A 24,367-nucleotide genomic window follows, 5' to 3' on the forward strand; every position below is an offset into this window, starting at 1 on the left:
TAGAGAAGGGCTCTCAATGGCTTTATCTACCCCCTGTTTTATCCTGGACAGCACAGTTTTATCTGTTTATGATTTTTAAAACATTTTTGTTGACACAGAATTCATATAACAGAAAATTTACCATTTTAAAGTATATAATATAGCAGCTTTTAATATATTCATTATATTGTGCAACTATCACCATTACCGGATTTCAGGATATCGCCATCACCTGCAACGAAACCCCATACCTAATAGCAGTTTCAGTTCTCCTCCTCTCTCCCCATCTTTTGGCAACCACCAATTCATTTTCTGTTTCTATGGATTTGTTGCCTTTTCTTTTCTTTTCTTTTTTTTTTTTTTGTTTTCTTTTTAAATACAGTGTCTTGCTCTGTCACCCAGGCTGAAGTGCAGTGGCGCAGTCAGAGCTCACTGCAGCCTCTAACTCTTGGGCTCAAGTGATCCTCCCGCCTTAGCCTACCAAGTAGCTGGGACGTGCCACAATGCCCGGCTAATTTTTAAATTTATTTTTTGTAGAGATGAAGTTCTCACTATGTTGCCCAGACTAGTCTTGAATCTCTGGGGTCAAGCAGTCTGCCCACCTTGGCCTCCCAAAGTGTTGGGATTACAGACGTGAGCCATAGCACCCAGGCTGGATTTGCTTATTATAGACATTTTATATAAATGGAATAATAATATGTGACCTTTTTGCCTGGCCTTTTTTTTTTTTTAAAACTTAGTGTAATGTTTTCTATGTTCATCTGTGTTCTAGCATATGTTCTAGCATCTCTCCTTTTTTAAGGCTGAATGATATTCAGTTGTATGGTTATACTACATTTTGTTTATTTGTTCATTAGTTGATGGACATTTTGGTTGTTTTTGTTTTTATATTTTGGCTATTGTGAATAATGTACCCATGAAAAATTGTTTACTAGGTTTTGTGTGTGGTTTTATGTACTTGCAATTCTTTGGGGTATATACCTAAGACTGGAGTTCCTAGCTTATTTAGTAATTCAGTAATTCTGTGTTTTTCTGTTTGTGATTGAGTTAGCACAATAGATTTGTTTGGAAAATAAGTTTTTGCCAAAAAACAAAAACAGGCCGGGCGTGGTGGCTCAAGCCTGTAATCCCAGCACTTTGGGAGGCCGAGACGGGCAGATCACGAGGTCAGGAGATCGAGACCATCCTGGCTAACACGGTGAAACCCTGTCTCTACTAAAAATTACAAAAAACTAGCCGGGTGAGGTGGCGGGCGCCTGTAGTCCCAGTTACTCGGGAGGCTGAGGCAGGAGAATGGCATAAACCCGGGAGGCGGAGCTTGCAGTGAGCTGAGATCTGGCCACTGCACTCTAGCCCGGGCGACAGAGCGAGACTCCGTCTCAAAAAAAAACAAAAAGAAAAAACAAAGGAAAGGTACAAAAACAAACAGAAAAACACCTAGTTTTGATGGGAAAAACTACTACTCTTAACTAGCAGGTTGATTCTCTGGACTTCAGTTTCTTCATTGTAGGTGTGGATGGATTTGATTAGACTTCCATGACCCTTCTTCCAGCTTACTCATTATGAATTTAGTATTGGAATGCTTTTTAGGATTTCATATTGAACACATGAGTTTGAGATTTTACTGATGTGAGTAATACGGATTGGGAGTTATTGTAATTTGTTATTAGAGGAATGAGTCAATATAGATTAAACTTGAAATTTCATTTTGGATTATTTTAATGATATATAGTTAAAATGTTGATTATTTTAAGGAGAAGATTATATCAGTGAAGGATCAAAATAGTCATTGCTCTTTCTTTCCATACTTAGTGGTCCATAACTACCTTTATACTTGCTTTGATTTCATGATGCTGTTCAGTTTTTGGTTAACAACTGATGTATAATTATTTTAATACTAGGAGTTCGCAGTCCCTGATTATCGTTCCTCTCATCTTGAAGTGAGTCAGGCATCACAGCTTTTGCAGCAACAGCAGCAGCAACAGCTTCGAAGGCGACCTTCCTTGCTTTCAGAATTTCACCCAGGTTCTGACAGGTAATGAGGTTTCTTTTATGTTTCTATTTAGGATTATAACTGTGAAGTATACAAGTTTGTCATTATTTTATATTTTTACTTTTTATTAACCAAGCCATGACTGGTCATTTATAGTTTGCATTTTGAATTCTTTCTTGTTGGTTGGTTGCAGTAGTTAACAAGCTCTTAAAACCTGTTTCCATAGTTTGGCATTAATATTATGTAGTAGAAAGGCAGTAAACCCCCTGGTCACCTGTGTGTCCTTGGTTATGTTCTATAGACTTGGGCTGCACATTAGAACCACCTGGGATGCCCAAGTCTCATCACAAAACACTTAAATCAACCTCTGGGGTTGGGCCCAGGCTTTATTTTATCGCGGAAGTTTTTCTGGTAATTCTGATTTGCAGCTAGGGTTTCCAATCACTGATCTCAACTCTTCAAGCTTTAGTTTTCACTCCTATAGAAATGGAGATAATGGTGGCATTGTCCTCAACTGATAGTAAATATTCTATCAGATAATGTAGGTCCTGTAAAATGCATGGTGGGTTCTCTTTTTCCTCAGTGTCCTTACCATCTCTGCTTTCTTTTACTTCATTCTCATTCTGAAAGTTGTGTGTGTTTGTTTTTTTTGAGACGGGATCTTTGTAGCTCTGTTGCCCAGGCTGGAGTGCAGTGGCATGATCATGGCTTATTGCAGTCTCAGCCTCCTGGGCTCAAGTGAGTCTCCCACCTTAGTTTCCCAGTCCTGGCAAATTTTGTAATTTTTGTAGAGATAGGATTTCGCCATGTTGAGGCGAAATTGAAGGAGTCTTGAACTCCTGAGCTCAAGTGATCCGCCCACCCCTACCTCCCAAAATAGTTAATTCTTTTTTTTTTTTGAGAAGGAGTCTCACTCTGTCGCTCAGGCTGGAGTGCAGTGGCATGATCTCAGCTCACTGCAACGTCTGTCTCCAGGATTCAAGTGATTCTCATGCCTCAGCCTCCTAAATAGCTGGGATTACAGGTGTACACCACCACACCCAGCTAATTTTTGTATTTTTAGTAGAGACGGAGTTCTGCCATGTTGACCAGGCTGGTCTTGAATTCCTGGCCTCAAGTGATCTGCCTGCTTTGGCCTCCCAAAGTGTCGGGATCACAGGCATGAGCCACTGCACCTGGCCAGGATTTTTTTTTTTAAATTGCGTGTGTTTAAGGCATACAGCATGTTGTTATGGGATACGTATAGATAATAAAAAGGCCACTATGGTGAAGCAAATTAACGTATCCATCATCTCACAAAGTTATTTATTTTTGCTTTCTGTTTTTTTTTTTTTTTTACTCATGGCTGGACCAATTAAAATCTACTCATTTATCATGAATCCCAGATACAGCACAATATTATTACCTGTAGTCCTCATGTTGTACACAAGAACTCTAGACTTGTTCATTCTATGTATCTGCTACTTTACATCCTCTGACTTTCATCTCCCACATTTTCTTTCCACCCCCTGCCCCTGGTAACCACTGTTACCACTGTTTTGTTCTCTTTGTATAGTTCCTTTTTTTTTTTTTTTTAAAGATTCCACATATAAATGAAATCATACAGTATTTTACTTTCTGTGTCTGGTTTATTTCACATAGCATAATGTCCTCCAGGCTTATCCATGTTGTGGAAGGCAAGATCTCTTTTTTTTTGGGGGGGTGAATAATATTCCATAGTATATATATACCACAGTTTATGATTCATTCATTGACAGACACTTAGATTGTTTTTGTATCTTGGCTATTGTGAATAATGCTGCAATAAACATGGGAGTGCAGTTATCTTTACAAGATGGTGATTTCATTTCCTTTGGGTATATATCCAGAAGAAGGATTACCAGGTCATATGGTAGTTCTATTTTTAATTTCTTTAGGAACTTCCATACTGTTTTTCATAATGGTTGTACTAATTTACATTACCACCAGCAGTGTACAAGAGTTCTCTTTTCTTCACACCCTCGTTAATATTTGTTATCTTTTGACTTTTTGGTAACAGCCATCCTAATGGCTGTGAGAGTATCTCATAGTGCTTTTAATATACAGTTCCCTGATGACTAATGATACTGAACATCTTTTCATATACCTGTTGGTGATTTTTATGTTTTCTTTTGAGAAATGTCTATTCAGGTCTTCTGCCCATTTTAAAATCAGGTTATTTGTTTCTCTGCTATTGAGTTTTATGAGTTCTTTATAAATTCTGGATATTAATCCCATAGCAGATACATAGTTTACAAATATGTTTTCTGTGTCTACAGGCTGCTGACTCATTTCGTTGTTTTCAGAAGCTTTTTAGTTTGATGTAGTTCCATTTACATATTTGTGCTTTTGTGGCCTGACCTTTTGATATGCAAAAAATCATTGCCAAGGTCAGTGTCCTGGAGTTTTCTCCCTAAGTTCTCTTGCAGGACTTTTATAGTTTCTGATCTTTTTTTTTTTTTTGACATGGAGTCTCGCTCTGTCGCCCAGGCTGGAGTGCAGTGGCTGGATCTCAGCTCACAGCAAGCTCCGCCTCCCGGGTTTTCACCATTCTCCTGCCTCAGCCTCCCGAGTAGCTGGGACTACAGGCGCCTGCCACCTCGCCTGGCTATTTTTTTGTATTTTTTTTAGTAGAGACGGGGTTTCACTGTGTTAGCCAGGATGGTCTCGATCTTCTGACCTCGTGATCCGCCCGTCTCGGCCTCCCAAAGTGCTGGGATTACAGGCTTGAGCCACCGTGCCCGGCCCTCTGATCTTATATTTAAGTCTTTTATCCATTTTGAGTTGATTTTTGTGTATGGTGTAAAACAAGGGTCTAATTTCGTTCTTTTGCATCTGGATATCTAGTTTTCCCAGCATTATTGAAGAGACTACCCTTTCCCCATTGTGTTGCTGTGGTGCCCTTGTCAAAAGTTAGGCGGCCATATGTTTAGATTTATTTCTGGGCTTTCTATTCTACTGATCAGTGTGTCTGTTTTTATGCCAATACCATATTGTTTTTATTAACTTGGTAATACAATTTTAAATCAGGAAGTGTGATGCCTCTTTTTCTTTTTCAGAATTGATTTTGCTATTGGGGGTTTTTCATACACTTCAATGTGAATTTTAGGGTTTTTTTTTCTATTTCTGTGAAAAACGCCATTGGGATTTTCATAAGGATTGTGTTGAATCTGTATTGTATATTTCTTTGGGTTGTGTGTACATTTTTGCAACATTCTTCTGATCCATGAGCACATGATATCTCTTCATTTATTTGTGGCTTCAGTTTCTTTAATCAGTGTTTTATAGTTTTCAGTATACAGATTTTTCACCTCCTTGGTTAAATTTATTTAAATGTTTTTTAAAACTCTGTCATAAATTGTTTCCTTGATTTCTTTTTCAGTTAGATTGTTATTTGTGTATAACACTGCTGTTGATTTTGTATCCTGCAACTTTACTGGATTCATTTATTCTAACAGTTTTTTTTAAATGTGTGGAATCTTGGGGAACTTTTATACGTAGGATTGTGTCTTCTGCAAATAGAGATATTTTTACTTTTTCCTTTCTGACTGGATGGATGCCTTTTATTTCTTTTATTTCTTTTCTTTTTTTTTTTTTGTTTGATTGCTCTTGCTAGTACTTCTGGTACTATGTTGAATAGAAACGTTTGCCACTGCTTCTAATCAACATAGTACTAGATGGGAAAAGGATCCCATCCTTACCTTTCATGGTATCTTAGTGGAAAATCTTTCAGTTTTTCCCTTTTGATTATGTTGTTAGTTGTGGAATTTTCCCAAATGGCCTTTATTTATGTTAAGGAACTTTTGTTTTCCTAAGCTGTTGAGTTTTTTAAGTCAAGAAAAGATTTTGGACTTTGTTGAATGCTTTTTCTGCAGCAGTTAAGATGATGTGTTTTGTTTTTGTTTTTACTTCTCTTCTTTTTACCAATAGGAAATTTTATATTATTTTTTTTTCTTAAATTTTTATTTCTTCAGTAAAACTTTTTTGCTAACGTATTTATTCTTAATAGCATTTTACTTACTAATCACTCTCATATATTTCTGCTACAAATACATATAGAAATTTTGGGCCAGGCACTGTGGCTCATGCCTGTAATCCCAGCACTTTGGGAGACCAAGGCGGGCGGACCACGAGATCGGGAGATTGAGACCATCCTGGCTAACATGGTGAAACACCATCTCTACTAAAAATACAAAAAATTAGCCGGGCGCAGTGGTGAGCACCTGTAGTCTCAGCCACTCTGGAGGCTGAGGCAGGAGAATGGCATGAACCTGGGAGGCGGAGCTTGCAGTGAGCCAAGATCGCGCCACTGGACTACAGCCTGGGCGACAGAGTGAGACTCCGTCTCAAAAATAAATAAATAAATAAATAAAATAAATTTATTTAAATTTTCTGTGATTTTAGGCCCTGAGTGTTTAAAAGTTTTACTCTGGATTAAGTTATGACAATTAGTAGTAGTAGATCATTGAACAAAAAAGCATAAATATATGTATACATTTTATTACATTATTATTAAAAGCAAAAAGTAAAATCTTATTAAAAACATATCTTTTAATGAGAGAGGACTAGTTTCCCTTCCCCCAATTATTGTAATTTTTGAGTACTAATTACTGGAAACAGGCAGGCTTCTATGTGAATACTATTCCAATTTTTGTTTTTTTTAAACAATGAATAATGTTCATATAAGTAGGTAGAAATGGAATAAATTTTGTAGCTGCAATTTTGCTTAATTCTCTGAGTGCCTTCCAATTTCTAGACCAACAATCACAATGATCTGATGTCTAAAATTATTTTTTTGATCTTTCAGCTAAAATACAGTTTCTCCTTTGATACAAAAGCAAAGAATTATAAACCACTTGGTTTGGAAAAAAGTTTGTTACCCATACTTTTGCCATTCTCTTTTTTCAGTATTGACATCATTATTTCAAATTGTTCTTTTGCAGTACTGGAGGTTTAGTTTTATTGGTTTGCTGTTTTTCACTTTTTTAAATTACCTAGGATAGAAGTTGCCAAACTAAGGCTAGTTAGTGCTGACCATATCCTGCCTGTCCTGTTTTTGTAGAGCCCTCAAGTTAAGAATGATTTGTTACATTTATGTGTTAAAATAAATTTTATTTTGTATATTTGAGGTTTACATGATGTTATGGAATACACATAGTTTAGCCAGTGAACATGTCTGTCATCTCACATATTTTGTTTTGGTGATGAACAGCTAAAATCTGTCCATTTAGCAAAAATCCCTGATATAATATAATTATATTACTTTAGTCCTCATATTATGCGTTAGATCTCTAGACTTGTTCATCCTACACATCTGCTGTTTTGTATCCTTTGACCTTCATCTCCTTATTTTCCCATCCCCAACTGGTAAACCACTGTTTCATTTTCTATCCCTGTGTAATTGAGTGCTTTTTTTTTTTTTAATATTTCATATATAGGGGAGATCATGCAATATTTTTCTTTTTGTGTCTGGCTTATTTCAGCATGGTTTCAGCATGGTCCATCCACGTTATGGCATATGAAAGGATTTTTTTCTTTTTTAAAGCTGAATAATATTTCGTTTTATATACATATATATATACACACACATATACATATATGTGTATACACACACACATCACATTTTCTTTTTTTTTTTTTTGACAGAGTCTCACTCTGTCACCCAAGCTGAAGTGCAATGGCGCAACCTTGATTCACTGCAACCTCCACCTCCTGGGTTCAGGCTATTCTCCTGCCTCAACCTCTGGACTAGCTGGGACTACAGGCATGTGTCACCATGCTCAGCTAATTTTTGTATTTTTAGTAGAGATGGGGTTTCACCATGTTGGCCAGGCTGGTATCGAACTGCGGACCTCAAGTGATCCACCCACCTCAGCCTCCTAAAGTGCTGAGATTACAGGTGTGAGCCACTGTGCCTGGCCTGCACATTTTCTTTATCCATTCATCTGTCAGTGGGCATCTAGGTTGTTTCTATATATTAACTATTGTGAATGATGCTGCCGTGAACATGGGAGTGTAGATATCTGGTTGTTGTTTTTTTTCTTTTGAGATAGGGTCTTGCTTTACCACTCAGGCTGGAGTACAGTGGCATGATCATGACTCGCTGCAGCCTGGACCTCCCAGGCTCAAATGATCCTCCCACCACAGCCTCCCAGGTAGCTGGCACCACAGGTGCATGCCACAGTGGCATGTTAATTTTGTATTTTTTGTAGAGACAGGGTCTCACTACATCCAGGCTGGTCTTGAACTCCTGGCCTCAAGCGATCCTTCTGCCTCAGCCTCCCAAAGTGCTAGGATTATAAGCATGAACCTCTGAGCCCAGCCCAGATATCTTTAAGAGGTGGTGATTTCATTCCTTTTGAGTATACAACCAGAAGAGGGACTGCTGGGTCTATAGTCGTTCATTTTTAATTTCTTTGGAACCTTTCATACTGTTTTCCATAATGGCTATAACAATCTACATTCCCACTAACAATATACTAGGGTTCCCTTTTCTCCATACCTTTGCCAACATTTGTTGTCTTTTGTCTTTTGGAGGATAGCCATCCTTACAGGTGTGAGGTGAGATCTCATTGTAGTTTTAATTTGCGTTTCCATTGTGATTAGTGATATAGAGCACCATTTTATATATCTCTTGGACATTTTTATGTTTTCTTTGGAGAAGTATCTGTTTAGGTGCTTTTCCTGTTTTCACTTCTCTTAATATATCACATTGATTGATTTGTGTATGTTAAACCAGTCTTGCATGCCGGGGTAAATCCCACTTGCTAGTGGTTTGTAATCTTCGTGATGTGTTGTTGAATTCAGTTTGTTAATATTTTATTAAGGATTTTTGCATCGGTGTTCATTAGAGAGATTGGCCTCTAGTTTTGTTTTCTTGTGATGTCCTTGACTTAGATATCAACTTAAATGCCATTGACTTAGATATGCTGGCCTCATATGATGTGTTGGGAAATATTCCCTCTAGCTCTATTTTTTGGAAGAGTTTAGGAGGAGTTGGTAGATATTTTTCTTTGACTATTAGTACAGTTCTGCCATGAAGCCTTCAGATACTGGAGTTTTCTTTGTTGAGAAGTTTTTGATTACTTCTTCAGCCTCTTCATTCGTTATTGGTCTGTTCAGGCTTTCTACTTCTGCCTAACTCAATCTTGGTAGGTTGTATTTTTCTAGGAATTTATCCATTTCCTCTAGGTTATCCAATTTACTGACATATAATGGTTCATATAGTTCCTTATGATCCTTTTCATTTCTGAGGCATCTGTTGTAATTTCTTCGTTTTCATTTTTTATTTTATTTATATGAATTCTAAGGTATTTTGAAATATAATTACCTTTATAAATTTCCTTTCCGATTTCAGCAATTTTATAAGGTACCTGATTTCCCATTTCAAAAATATGCTCACTGTTCAGGTTCTAAGATGATCAAAGATTTGAAATATAATATTATTTTATTTGAGATGGAGTCTCACTCTGTCGCACAGGCTGGGGTACAGTGGCATAATCTTGGCTCATTGCAATCAGCCTCTCATGTTCAGGAGATTCTTCTGCCTCAGGCTCCGATTAGCTGGAACTACAGTCACGACAAAAAAAAAAAATACTTTTTTTGTATTTTTAGTAGAAACAGGGTCTCACCGTGTTGGCCAACCTGGTCTCAAACTCCTGACCTCAGGTGATCCACCTGCATCGGCCTCCCAAAGTGCTATGATTATAGGCGTGAGCCACCACTCCCAGCCTAAAATTAGTATATAATACATTTCTTGGTTAAGTTTGGAGAGAGAATTCAGATTACTTGTCCCCTGATATCTGAAAAATATACAAAAATATTTATTTTTCAAAAAGGCTAAAAATTTACCCTTTTATGAACAAGAAAAGCATATAGCTATTGTCACAAACTTGGAAAAGTGGGATTCACAGAAAGAATTACAAGTATCTTGAATGACTTGGCCTCCTATTTTCTATTCTTTTTATTTTATTTTATTTTTTTTTTGAGATGGAGTCTCGCTCTGTCGCCCAGGCTGGAGTGCGGTGGCGCGATCTCGGCTCACTGCAAGCTCCACCTCTCGGGTTCACGCCATTCTCCTGTCTCAGCCTCCCAAGTAGCTGGGTCTACAGGCGCCCGCCACCGCACCTGGCTAATTTTTTTTTTTTTTTTTTAGTAGAGATGGGGTTTCACCGTGTTAGCCAGGATGGTCTCGATCTCCCGACCCCATGATCCGCCCGTCTCGGCCTCCCAAAGTGCTGGGATTACAGGCGTGAGCCACTGCACCCAGCCTATTTTATTTTTTTGAGACAGAGTTTCGCTCTTTTTGCCCAAGCTGGAGTGCAGTGTGCAATCTCTGCCTCCCAGGTTCAAGGGATTCTCATGCCTCAGCTTTAAGAGTCACTGAGATTACAGGTGGCTGCCTCCATGACCGGCTAATTTTATATTTTTAGTAGAGATGGGATTTCACCATGTTGGCCAGGCTAGTTTCGAGCTCCTGACCTCAGCTGATCCGCTCGCCTCAGCCTCCCAAAGTGCTGGGATTACAGGCGTGAGCCACTGTGCCCGGCAAACATGAGTTTTTAGAAAAGAAAATTTTAAAAAAGCAGTATTGAAGAAAATAAGTTAGTGAAATCCTAGGATTTCTCATGAATATTCCTTGATTGAAGAAAATTTAAATTGGTGGTGGTGAATGGTTTGCTTGAGAATTCCCATTATGCCATCCTGGTTTCTCAACAGCTGCAGAAAGGACAGTTGGGATGTGCTATTCTGTAAAGTGATGAGCCAGAACGCTCTGGAGTGGTCTACATGTCTGGCTGGTAGAGGGGGCCAGAGTCCTTAGCAAAGGCAGTTACAGCCTTAACCAAGATTTTTCCTCCTTTGCCCCACTTCCTTGCTCCCTCGGGTCGTAGAACAGTGTATAGGAAGCCATACCCAGTCTTCCATTTGCAGAGAAGATGAACACAATCCAGAAAAAGTGGGAACAATCAAGGAGAACCTACCCAGACTATCCCATGCCGAGAGAAAGGCTGCCACAATGTACCTGAGCAGGAGGGTAGGGAATGGCACAAACAAGGCAAATATATTCCTAGAGAAGAAAATTAAAGCAACACAGTATGCCAAAAATAAAATCACCACGTGTAAGAAACATAAAGAGCATGCCTCGTAAGTGCTATGCACTATAAAAGAACTCAAATAATGAAGTATTCAAAAACAAAATGATAAGACAGACAAATGGGCTAAGTGTAGTTCAGACATTTGACTGCCCTCAAGATATAAAATGAGAAAGAAAAGGAATAAAGTAGATGTGGCTTAAGGTAAACCTTGTCTTAGAACAAAGTCTTGATATAATTAGAGTGAGTGCAGAAGAAAAGGACGATGATTAAGACAATTAGATCTTGTAGGGAGGACAGATCATCCAGTATACTATAAGAACATGTTTTTGAGGTGGAAAACCTGATAAAGGAACAGTAACAGTATTCATAATACAGAAATTCCCTATAAAGTTAAGGAAGAATCAATAGAATCTATAGATTGATTAAACACCTTGTTCCAGGAAAAATTTATACAGAAAGAATGATCCATACCAAGACAGATCATGGTTAAGGAATTAAATTGCAAGGATAACTAAAAGAATTAGGAAGTCAGGAAACAAAATAAATGCTCCACAAGGTGGAAGAGTCAGGCTGCAAACGTCTATATAGCAGAATTGAGTGACTGAAGATAGTGGAGCAATAGCTACAAAGTTCTGAGTAAAAGAAATTGATATTCAAGAATATTATACCAGACAGTTTAACAATAAAAGCAACAGGCAGATGTTCTCAGACATGAAAGCACTGAGCAATTATAGCATCTAAAACTGAAAGAGGCCGGGTGTGGTGGCTCACACCTGCAATCCCAGCACTTTGGGAGGCCAAGGCAGACGTATCACCTGAGGTCAGGAGTTCAAGACCAGCCTCACCAACATGGCAAAACCGTGTCTCTACTGAAAATATAAAAAATTGCCGGGAGTGGTGGCGCACGCCTATAATCTCAGCCGCTCTGGAGTCTGAGGCAGGAGAATTGCTTGAACCCAGGAGGTGGAGGTTGCAGTGAGCCAAGATTGCACCACTGTACTGTTGCCTGGGAGACAGAGCGACACTTTGTCTCAAACAAAACAAAACAAAACAAACAAACTTGAAAGAATTTCTCTTTTTTTCTTTTCTTTTTGTTTTTTATTTTTTTTTGAGACGGAGGAGTTTTGCTCTTGTTGCTCAGGCTGAAGTGCAATGACGCGATCTTGGCTTACTGAAACGTCCGCTTCCCAGGTTCAAGTGATTCTCCTGCCTCAGCCTCCCAAGTAGCTGGGATTATGGGCATGCGCCCTCACACCTGGCTAAATTTTTTGTATTTTTAGTAGAGATAGGGTTTCTCCATGTTGGCCAGGCTGGTCTTGAACTCCTGACCTCAGGTGATCCACCTGCCTCGGCCTCCCAAAGTGCTGGGATTATAGGCGTGAGCCACTGCACCTGGCCTGAGAATTTCTTGATGACCGACTCCAGCCAAATAAAGAATGGATGCCATGGTAAGAGGATTGGTAGTTAGCCATAAACCCATCTTTTTTGTTTGTTTGTTTGTTTGTTTGTTTTTAAAGAGACAAAGTCTCCAAATTCCTGGGCTCAAGTGATCCTCTGGCCTCAGTCTTCTGAGTAGCTCTGATTACAGGCGCATGGCATTGTGCCTGACTAATTTTTTTTTTTTTGTAGAGACAGAGTTGCTATGTTGCGCAGACTAGTCTCAAAACTTCCAGCCTCAAGCGATCCTCCTGACTTGGCCCCCTAAAGTGATGGGAAACATGTGTGAGCCACTACTTCCGGCAACCAGGGCACAGAAAAATTAAGAAAAACATTGAGTATGGAATATTCTCTTTTTATCAAGAAATCAGACTGCTTTAAAATTCTTTAAAATTCAAACAATAAAGTATGGTTATTTAAATGTGTTCTGTAATTTTAATTTGTTTTAAAGATGTTTAAGGATGGTGTTACTAGATGACAAAAGTCAGTAAAATGGGGAACTTTACAAAGTTTGCAAGCCTACAGAGTTTTCTTTTTGTTTTTTTTTTTAAAGACATGAGTCTCGCTCCGTCGCCCAGACTGTTGTGTTGTGCAGTGGCGTGATCTTAACTCACTTCAACCTCTGCCTCTCGGGTTCAAGCGATTCTCCTGCCTCAGGTTCCCGAGTAGCTGGGACTACATGTGCATACCACCACGCCCGGCTAATTTTTGTATTTTTTGTAGAGACAGGCTTTCACCTTGTTGGCCAGGCTGGTCTCGAACTCCTGACCTCAAACGATCCACCTACCTTGGCCTCCCAAAGTCTTGGGATTACAGGCATGAGCCACGGCATCCGACCCTACAAAGATTTCTTTATATGAAAATTTGGTATTAAGTTTTGTTTTGTTTTGGTATACCACATTTTATTTATCTATTTTCATCAGCTGATAGGTGTTTGGATCATTTTTACTTTTTGACAATTATGAATAATTCTGTGAACATTCATGTACAAGTTTTTCTTTGGACATATATTTTCCTTTCTGTTGGTTAGATACCTAGTAGTGGAATTGCTGGGTCATATGGTAACTCTATGTTTATTTAACTATTTGAGAAACTACCAGATCATTTTTGAAGTGTACCATTCTACTGGTGTTAATTTTAAAAGGCAAATACATTAATTTAAATTGGAGATTTCATGCTTAGTTCTACCAGAACTCCTAATATTAAATTGTACTTAGCAAAGATTTTCGTAGTTTATTTAAATTTCTGAGATTGTATATATTAAATTATATATTTATTTATGGCTGAGTAGGTTTGTTCTTCTAAAAAGGATTGGCAGGCTGAAATGGGAAGTAGTCTGATTTCTAGAGAGAAAAAGAGCGTTCAATACTCATTGTTTTCTTAATTATCCTGTTCCTTGGTTTCCTTAGTTTCTTCTCCAGTACTGGGTATGGTATGTCTCACCTTCTAGCTTTGATAAATCTCAGAGGCAGAGTTGCTGGAAATGAAATGTCATACTTGAAAATTATGCTTTTGTAGGTTATGTTCTAACTGAGGGGGGCACCTGAGGGTGGAAGTCCAGGTGAGGCATTACTTGGGTAGATTACCTCTGGCCTTAGTGGGGGATGAATCTTTTGATTATAATAGCTTTGTAGTAAGCTTTAAAAGGTGAAGTGTGAGTTTTCCAACTTTGTTCTTTTCCAAGATTGTTTGGCTGTTTGTAATCCCTTGAGATTCCATATGAATTTTGTGATGAGTTTTTCTATTTCTGCAAAACAAGCCAATGGCATTTGATAGAGATTGCATTGAATCCACAGGTTGCTTTGTGTAGTATTGTCATTTTAATGACATTGTCTTCTGACATACGAATTTGAGATTTCTTACTCTAATGACATTGTCTTCCAACATATGAATTTGAGATTTCTTACTGTGTATTAAGTCTTTTATTTCTTCAAGCAATGTTTTGTGGTTTTCAGCGTTTAAAGTTGTAAGCCTCTTTGGTCAAATTTATTCCTAGCTATGTTCTTTTGGGTGCTCTTATAAATGTATTGTTTTTGGTTTTTTGAGACAGAGTTCCGCTCTTATTGCCCAGGCTGGAGTGCAATGGCACGATCTTGGCTCACTGCAACCTTTGCCTCCTGGGTTGAAGTGATTCTCCCGCCTCAGCCTCCTGAATAGCTGGGATTGCAGGCATGCGCCACCATGTCCGGCTAATTCTGTATTTTTTAGTAGTGATGGGTTTCTCTATGGTGGTCAGGCTGGTCTGGAGCTCTCCATATCAGATAATCCGCCCACCCCGGCCTCCCAAAGTGCTGGGATGACAGGCATGAGCCACCGCAGCTGGCATAAATGTATTGTTTTTTAAGTTTCATGTTTGGATTGTTTAATGCTAGTGTATAGAATACAACTGAATTTTGTGTGTTGATTTTGTGTCCTGCAACTGCGATGTATTTATTTGTTAGCTCTAATAGTTTTTTTTGCCAATTCTTTAGGGTGCTACATATGGAATCATGTTGTCTTGAATAAAAATGCTTATTTCTTTTTAATTTGGATACCTTTTATTTCTTTTTCTTTCCTAGTGCTCTGACAGTAATTTCCAGTATCATATTGAATATAAATGGTGAATGCAGTCATCTTTGTCTTGTTCCTGAAGTTTCCCACCCCATCATTTTTTGTGATGTCACTCTGAATTTTAAGATAATGGGATTCTATGTGTTGAATGAGATTTAAAATTTTGAAGTATAATAATTTTTACAGAATTTAGCATTCAGGCCAGGTGCGGTGGCTCATGCCTGTAATCTCAGTACTTTGGGAGGCTGAGGCAGGTGGATTGCTTGAGCTCAGGACTTTGAGACCAGCCTGGGCAAGGTAGCAAGACCTCATCTCTACAAAAATTAGCCTGGCATGTTAGCTCTCGCCTGTCATCACAGCTACTGGGGAGGCTGAGGCAGGATAATCACTTGAATCCAGGAGGTGGAGGTTGCAGTGAGCTGAGATGGGACACTGCAGCCTGGGCCTCAAAAAGCAAATGAACAAACAAACAAAGAATTTAGCATTCATTTCATTGTCTGTCCTCAATATGAAACCTAGCGATTCTGTTTTCAATGAAATACTGCTTTGCAAAGCATTAGTTTACAGGTTGGCTATGAGATACAATATCACCTCTGTAAACATCTGGTAGCAAATGAAAAGTCAAATTAATGAGCACTCACGAACAGGACTCAACAATACATCCTGTAAAGAAATAAAAGATTCTGATCTTCAAGTCATGTATTTAGGGAAACTAGACAGAATACATGTTTTGGGGGCCAGGATGATGTTTTAGAAGCAATGTTGGATTTCTCCTCAAGATACTTGTCTTTAAGACTGAATCGTACCTCATAACTGAAGTCATTTCTCTTTCTATGTAGCAGTAGCTGGGAGAGTTTTCTTTATTGCATGTTTTTATTATTGGTTGAAAAATGGTGGCTCTTCTGGTTTATATTATCCCAAATTTAATTATTATGGCATTTTAAACATTTAAAAATATTAGTTTATAGATATTCTTCAGCAACTAAATTCTCTGCAAATGTTTTGTTTTGTCTTTCACTTCCAGATTAGTTTTTAACCCTCTCCTCAAACATTTTTTTTTAAGACGGAGTCTCTTACTGTTGCCCGGGCTGTAGTGCAGTGGTGCCATCTCAGCTCACTGCAACCTCCACCTCCCGGGTTCAAATAATTCTCCTGCCTGAGCCTCCCGAGTAGCTGGGATTACAGGGGCCTGCTACCACGCCCAGCTAATTCAAACCTTTTTTAGAAATTAGAATTGAAGTTGAATGGTGCTGTAGTGAGGTATATATTCTTTGGGGGTGGGAACAGAAGGGGTACGGGTTCACTTTGAATGTAAGCATGACTTTTTCATTTATTATTTCAGAGTCTAACCAGGGATGTTAGCAGGGAGTTGTACATCACTTACAAATTTTCAAGTGTTTATTTTCTTTGTATATATTAGACCTCAAGAAAGGAGAACTGGTTATGAACCGTTTCATCCAGGCCCATCCCCAGTGGATCATGATTCACTGGAATCGAAGCGACCACGGCTGGAACAGGTTTCTGATTCTCATTTTCAGCGTGTCAGTGCTGCGGTTTTACCTTTAGTGCACCCACTACCAGAAGGGCTGAGGTCTTCTGCAGATGCTAAGAAGGTAAATATTTGTTCTCTTACCCTGTGGAGTTGTAGGTTTGTAATGTTTATTTAGTTATATTCATGCATAGCATCTCAAAGAAAGTCCAATGACGCCAGTCTCTAAAGGTTAGTGGTATGGGAAAGTAAAAATTTTGTTAAACAAAGCTAGAAACCACAGATGAGTGCTCCAGACTGCTAAAGTGAGCACTTTTGCCTTTTTGGTAAGTGAAAACAATCCAAGAAGACTGCTCCCGTAAAGAAGAATTTCTATTAAATAATGCTCAAGCATTTTTGTACTGGCTTGCTGGCTATAAAATGTGATCAGAGGTACTCAAGACTACTAGTTTTGTTAAATCTTAATTAAATTTTAAATAAGTCCCTTAAATTTAGTAGCAGTTTATTAACTGCTATATGGGAGAAAACACATCTAGGTAAGGTTTAATTGTGCTTATAAGTTTTATTAAAAAAAATTGTTCCTAATTTATGTAAGTAATACATACTTATAAGAAAACTTGGAAAATAAAGAGGAAAAAAGTTACCTGTAACCCTATAACTTGGAGATAACGACCCTCCCCCAGTTTTATTGTGGAATAAAACTGTATATATTTATGGTGATATTTATACAGTGTGATATTTTGATATATGTATACATTGGGATACACATCAAGCTAATTAACATATCACCTCACGTAGTTTTTTTTTGGTGGTAAGAACATTTAAAATCCACTCTTAGCAATTTTTAAGTATATAATACCTATTATTAGCTATAGTTGCCATGCTGCACAAAAATAACAAGTTTTAATATTTGGCTATATTTTGTGACATTTCAAACAATGAGAGTTCTATTAATAACTTTCCCCATGCACTTATTTTTATTTACCCATCTTTTGTGAAATGCTTGCTCATGTATTATGTCCTTGTTTTGTTGCTGTGTTTACCTTTTTCTTTCTTTTTCTTTTTCTTTTTTTTTTTTTTTTGAGATGGAGTCTCCCTCTATACCCCAGGCTCCCAGGCTGGAGTGCAGTGGTGCGATCTCAGCTCACTGCAACCTCTGCCTCCCGGGTCCTGGTTCAAGCGATTCTCCTGCCTCAGCCTCCCGAGTAGCTGGGATTACAGGGACGCACCACCATGCCCAGCTAATTTTTGTATTTTTAGTAGAGACAGGGTTTCACCATGTTGGCCAGGCTGATCTTTTGAACTCCTGACTTCATGATCCACCCACCTTGGCCTCCCAAAGTGCTGGGATTACAGGCGTGAGCCACCGCGCCCGGCCTGTGTTTACCTTTTTCAGCTCTCTGCTTTGCTTGTTATTAATTCTGCAGATTAGGAAGTGCCTGACACTTAGTAGATACAGAAAAAATATTTGTCATAGAAAGAACAAATGAATTTAAAAAACTCTTTAACAGTAAAGTGTTAACCTTTTTATTAACATATACTAATATTTTTCCCAGCATCTTTTTGTTTCAGTTTTTCTTTTTTTAAAAGCATACTGAAGTTTAAAATGTTTTTACTGTCATCAAATCTTTTTTCTGTAATGTTTATTAACCTTTATGCCTAATTGCCCTTTCTTCCCTGATACCGGGAAAATAAGTACCCACACATTTTCTTTGAGTTTTCAGGCAATGAAGAATAATTTAAAAGATAGTAAATGTTACCTACAATTTATTTTCAAAAAGTTCAGCCAAAATGAAGTTATATAGATACACACACACACACCCAAACACACACACAGAAAGCAAATATGTTAAAATGTTAACTACTGTTGAATCTAGATAAAGGATAAATGAGTGTCCATTTTACTGTTCCTTCAACTTTTAAGTAAATTTGAAATTTTTCGAAATAGTAAGTTGGATGGGGAAAAATTCTTTGCCATAAGCTAGAAATTAGCTAAGCGTCTAGGTGTTTTGTGACCCACCTTATCATGTAAAATATCTTTATCATACAGTAGTCTGAGGTTTATAAGAAATGTTCTGCTGTATTAAAAAAAAAATTTAAAAATATAGTGAATAAAGGTCATCTTCCATGGCTGAATACATGACCACAAATGTAATTTATAACTATAGAATTTTGGTTTTTAGCAGAAAAGCATCTTAAAAACTCATTCATTAAAATGGGACGTGTCGTGTTGTAATGTGACCCATTTCCATGTTATAATTGAGAAACTGGATGTTCAGAAAAATTAAGTGGCCTAGGTAGTACCTCCTGAGTTGGAATTAACCCAGGACCCCTGACTCTAGTCCTGCTTTTTTTCCCCTAAAGTGTAAACCATGGCTACTACTACTAACTAATACTTCTCCTTCCATCTTCCTCTCCCCATTTTCTCCCAACTGCCCCCCTCCAGAAATAAGGATTTAAAAAGAACTGACATTTGTTATATATGTATTTTTAAATGTTAAGCCTAGGTATATCATTTATAGAAGAGTTAAATAAGCTTAGAAAGAAAAAATTACCTACAGTTTTGCCACTTAAAAGTTACTAACATTTTCATGTTGATTCTTCCCTATTTGTATGTGTATTATTTTAATATTAATTTTATGGGTTTTTTTTTTTTTTTTTGCTACTCCTTGTGGAACAGGGCTAACCCATAGGCGGTGTGTCCAGAATCAGCCTGTATGAATATTTTAATGTACTCACTTTGTACATTCTGTTTAACTTTACTTTTGCTTAAATATGTGCTTAGCTTCCTTTTGTGCCAATAAGTTTACAACTGTATTGTTAGTGGCTGCTTAGTATTCCACATATGAATAAATAAAGTTCATTGATTAAATAAAGTTATTTATTAAATCGTCGTACATTTAGGTTACCTATTTGTTCAGAAGTACAGTGTTGTGATATGCATTGTTTTTTTTTTGAGACGGAGTCTCACTTTGTTGCCCAGGCTGGAGTGCAGTGGCATGATCTTGGCTCACTGAAACCTATACATCCCAGCTATTCTCCTGCCTCAGCCTCCCAAGTAGCTGGGACTACAGGTTCATGCCATCAAGTTCAGTTAATTTTTGTATTTTTAGTGGAGACGAGGTTTCACCATGTTGGCCAGGCTGGTCTCGAACTCTTGACCTCAGGTGATCTGCCCGCCTTGGCCTCCCAAAGTGCTGGGATTATAGACATGAGCCACTGAAGCTGGCCCATACATTATTTAGGTTGTTTTTTTGGTATACATTCTTACTTATTTCCTTAAGGTAGATTTCTTTTAGTATAATTAATTACAGACCAGGTTGATATTTAAGGTTCAGTGGATATTTCCAGATTGTCCTGCAAAAGAGTAGGGCCAGTTCTTAACTCCTGACAGCAGTGTAGAAAGGTACCCACTTCTTGGCTGGGCGCGGTGGCTCACGCCTGTAATCCCAGCGCCTTGGGAGGCCGAGGTAGGTGAATCACCAGAGGTCAGGAGTTCGAGACCAGCCTGGCCAACATGGTGAAACCCTGTCTCTACTAAAAATATAAAAATTAGCTGGATGTGGTGGCAGGTGCCTATAATCCCAGCTACTTGGGAGGTTGAGGCAAGAGAATCGCTTGAACCTGGGAGGCGGAGGTTGCAGTGAGCTGAGATTGCGCCATTGCACTCTAGCCTGGGGGACAAGAGTGAGACTTCATCTCAAAAAATAAAAAGTAAAAAAATTAAAAAGAAAAAGGTATCCACTTCTTTTGTATCCTTGCTGACACCACATGTTTATTGTTTAACAAAAAGATTGTTAATTTGATGAATGATTGTTTTTTAACTTACACTTATTATTTGTTAGTAAAATTTAACATTTTTAAATTTGTTTATTGGTTATTTTTCCTGTTTTGTAAATTGTTTTTTCATATATGTTGCCCATTTTTCTGTTGGTTCATTTTATATTGAGTTGTTAGAGTGCATGTTTTACAGAAGGTTTTCCTATTTAATCATTTGCCTTTTTAATTTGTTACTGCTGTTTTGATAAGCAGAAGATTGTGTTTTTTTGTGTGTGGGTTATTTATTTATTTATTTATTATTTTTTATTTTTTTTGAGACGGAGTCTTCCTCTGTTACCCAGTTGGAGTACAGTGGTGCCATCTCTCCTCACTGCAACCTCCGCCTCCTGGGTTCAAGCCATTCTCCTGCCTCAGCTTCCCAAGTAGCTGGGATTACAGGCTCGCACCACACCTGGCTGATGTTTGTATTTTTAATAGAGACAGGGTTTACTGTGTTGGCCAGGCTGGTCTTGAACTCCTGACCTCAAGTGGTCTGCCCACCTCGGCCTCCCAAAGTGCTGGGATTACAGGTGTGAGCCATTGTGCCCAGCAGAAGATTGTTTTTATTTTGATCCATCAATCTCTCTTTTTTTGAAACTAATGTCTTTTATATCTTTTGCTTTTGGCCTTCCTGAACCCAAGATAATGTGAATCCTTTTTTTTTTTCTTTAAACTTGAGGCTTTTTGTGATTTGCTAATAAGCCTTTTATAAATGTTTGCTATTACTTGGCTTTTTTTTTTTGATGTAAGATATGAGGTAAGAATCTAATTCTTTTTCTTCAGGATTGGTATCTGGCTGTTTCAACCCAAGATTGTAAGCTTCATGAAGGCATATAGTTTGTTTTGATCCACCACCCTATTCCTGTTACATAAGTAGGCGCTTGAAGATTTGTTTTCTTGTTAAATATTTAATATTTAGAAAGGAAGTCAGTGAAAATATTCATTTGTATTATTAATTCTTTGGGCATGCATCAGAATCACCTGAGGAGCATTTTTGAAGTTTGCTGAATCAAAGTATAATCTCTTTTGCTATTATATATATTTCTGTAACACAAATTTGCTCATATGCATATAGTGGGAGAATGATATTAATTAATGTATCATGAAAGTCCTGGTGGTTCACCGAAGATCTTTCTTTATGCATTAACATTACTAAGTTCTCAGGAGTACGCCGTCTCATAATGAAAGAAAAAGGCTTCATAACACATGAAGACTTAGAAATATTTGAACATTCTGCATTTAGTTTTCATTTAGTGCAAGTAGTAGCTGGTTTAGTGAATTTAAGAACTGCTGTGCTTTTCACAGTGTTAGTGAAGATTTGAGCATTGAAAAGACAGTGTGAAGAAAATTTTCTTTTAACGTTCATAAAGGAGGAAGGGGGAGAAAAAAAGGTTGATAAAGATGATTATGTGCCAAATCTGATTTTTTTCTTTTCTTTTCTTGAGATGGAATCTCACTCTGTAACCCATGCTTGAGTGCGGTAGTGCAATCTCAGCTCACTGCAACCTCTGCCTCCTGGGTTCAAGCCATTCTCCTGCCCCAGCCTCCCGAGTAGCTGGGACTACAGGTGGCCCCCACCACGCCCAGCTAATTTTTGTATTTTTTAGTAGATATGGGGTTTCACCATGTTGGTCAGGCTGGTCTCAAACTCCTGACTTTGTGACCTGTCTGCCTCAGCATCCCAAAGTGCTGGGATTACAGGCATGAGCCACTGTGCCCGGCCACTGGTATTTTATTTAGATGAAACATACTGGTTTATTTTGGAAGCCAGTGACCTCAAGGATTTACATCTTAAGAGAGGAATCATAAACTGTAGGGCTTAAAGCTGCCAAAGATTGTATGCCAGATGCAAAGGATACTGGAGCTCTAACTCTATTAAGTCTATTAGAATTGTTATTGTTTTTATTGGTGCTTTCCTTATAGAATTGTACAGGTTTTAGGGTATAGCCATAATCTTATTTTCCCAGAAGGTCTCTTAGATTCAGTGCATACTGTTACAGAATATGAGGCTTTTCATCAGTGTATATTAGCTGAAATATCTGTATGAAGGTGTTTTGAAGCAGCTGTCCCGTTATCTTCTGTATGCATTCTTGGCTCACAACTATTGACTTTTCACAGTTCCTTAAACATTATTTAATACACTTTAGGGTTCTGTAGTCCTGTGAACTACCCTCATTGTAGGTTTCTCATAGTCTAAGTAAAACTAGTTCTCTAAAATTTATCTGTTTTATAATGTTGCTTATATCTTTAGAGCAGACTGGAAATTAATAGGGTGTGTGTTGGATGTGTGTTGGAGGGTAGTGGATTTTGGGTGAAGGGGCTTTCATTCTGGTACAGCTCTGCTGATTTGGAGGTGCAGTGGGATGTTTTTGACTAAGAAAATGTTATGTATGCTGTAGTGTGGGCTTTATGAAATTAGGCCCAAAGATAGTGGCAACTGAAGTTCCTAGGTCACTTCTCTGACTTGTGTACCTCAATTTTGGTTTGGAAAGCCTGAAAACTTTTGATAGGAACTCTTGGCCATGTTATAGTTGTTAAGTTGGGTGGGCACACAGGTTTTGCCTGGAATAATACTATTTCCCAGCCACTTTTTCAGACCATTTGAAGAGCCATTGCAAGGAAATGGCTGAGAAATTGGTATCTTCCTTTGTCATGGTTGCGTTATTTACCTATAAATTCTCTATAGTTTCGGTATTGTTACACTAGAGGCTGAACAACAGTAACTCACCTCACTTTGTATAGCTTTTAGGGTCTTCAAAATAGTACATGGTATATCTAAACTATAAGTGAGGTGTGAATTTGCATGTATGTGAATATGAAAGTTACTACTAGAAGTTTCATTAGAGACATAGTACACATGGCTCTGCTGTGGTTTAAAACTGACTTTTTCATTTAAGGCAATCTGGACTCTATTAGTGAGAAATAAATTGTTTTTCTTCGTTTTATTCTCTAAAGGATCCAGCATTCGGAGGCAAACATGAAGCTCCATCCTCTCCAATTTCGGGGCAACCATGTGGAGATGATCAAAATGCTTCACCTTCGAAACTTTCAAAGGAAGAGTTAATACAGAGTATGGATCGTGTAGATCGAGAAATTGCAAAAGTAGAACAGCAGATCCTTAAACTGAAAAAGAAACAAGTAAATGTCTTTGCTTAATATATTCTAAGAATGTATGTTTGTCTCCCTACAGAAGATATTTTTGAGTTTTCCATATTTTGAAACTTTACATAAAAGGAATCATGCCTTATATATTCTGACTTGCTGTTTTTTGTTACTATTGTGGTTTTCTTACATTCATTCATTTTCCTTGCTGCACTCTCTGATTATGTGATTGTAGAGGGTGAAATTTGTTTGTCCATTCTATTTTTGATTTTTTTTTTCCTATTCCGTACAATGGTGCTGGTTTTTGGTTCACATGTAGAGATTTTTCTAGGGCATGTGCCCAGGAATTGGCAGTACTTGGCCCAAGATTATGCACAGTGAACTATTTAATAAATGATACCAAATTTGCTAAGAAGTAACACCATTTTACATTCCCACTGGCAGCTTATGTGAGTACTGGTTTGTGCACATTCGTGCCTTTACTTGATACCATTTTTTCAGATATGAGATAGTCTTCTCTGTGGTTTTGAAGGAGGCTGAGCTTATTTTCATTTGTTTATGGGTTATTTGAGTTCCCTATGTGCATTGTTCAAGTCTTTTGTCTGTATTCTATTTTGTCTTTGAAATTTTTAGGATTTCCTCAAGTCCCTTGTCAGATATGTATATAGAAGATTTGCCTATAGTGAATACACTTTTAGCCAGTATTCACTCTAAGTGTACACTAAGTGCATTTTTTTTTTTTCTTCTGATTTGGAGTCTAACTCTGTCACCCAGGCTGGAGTGCAGTGGTGCAATCTTGGCTCACTGCAACCTCCGCCTCCCAGGTTCAAGCAATTCTCCTGCATCAGCCTCCCGAGTAGCTGGGACTATAGGCGCTTTAAGTGC

At 38.0% G+C, this 24,367-nt stretch overlaps 1 protein-coding gene across 2 annotated transcripts in view; it reads left to right on the forward strand.

Moving 5' to 3' along the window:
* NCOR1 (nuclear receptor corepressor 1) overlaps positions 1–24,367 on the forward strand; it is a 190,811-nt gene that overhangs the window by 29,446 nt on the left and 136,998 nt on the right. For both annotated transcript variants that reach the window (XM_011957971.1, XM_011957970.1), the window contains 3 exons: positions 1,881–2,014; positions 16,493–16,685; positions 23,336–23,518. In XM_011957971.1, the coding sequence (XP_011813361.1) occupies positions 1,881–2,014; positions 16,493–16,685; positions 23,336–23,518 (510 nt within the window). The remainder of the gene's footprint in view (positions 1–1,880; positions 2,015–16,492; positions 16,686–23,335; positions 23,519–24,367) is intronic.

This window comes from Colobus angolensis, unplaced genomic scaffold (genome assembly GCF_000951035.1).
Source record: "Colobus angolensis palliatus isolate OR3802 unplaced genomic scaffold, Cang.pa_1.0 Scaffold452, whole genome shotgun sequence".
Classification (NCBI taxonomy): Eukaryota; Metazoa; Chordata; class Mammalia; order Primates; family Cercopithecidae; genus Colobus; species Colobus angolensis.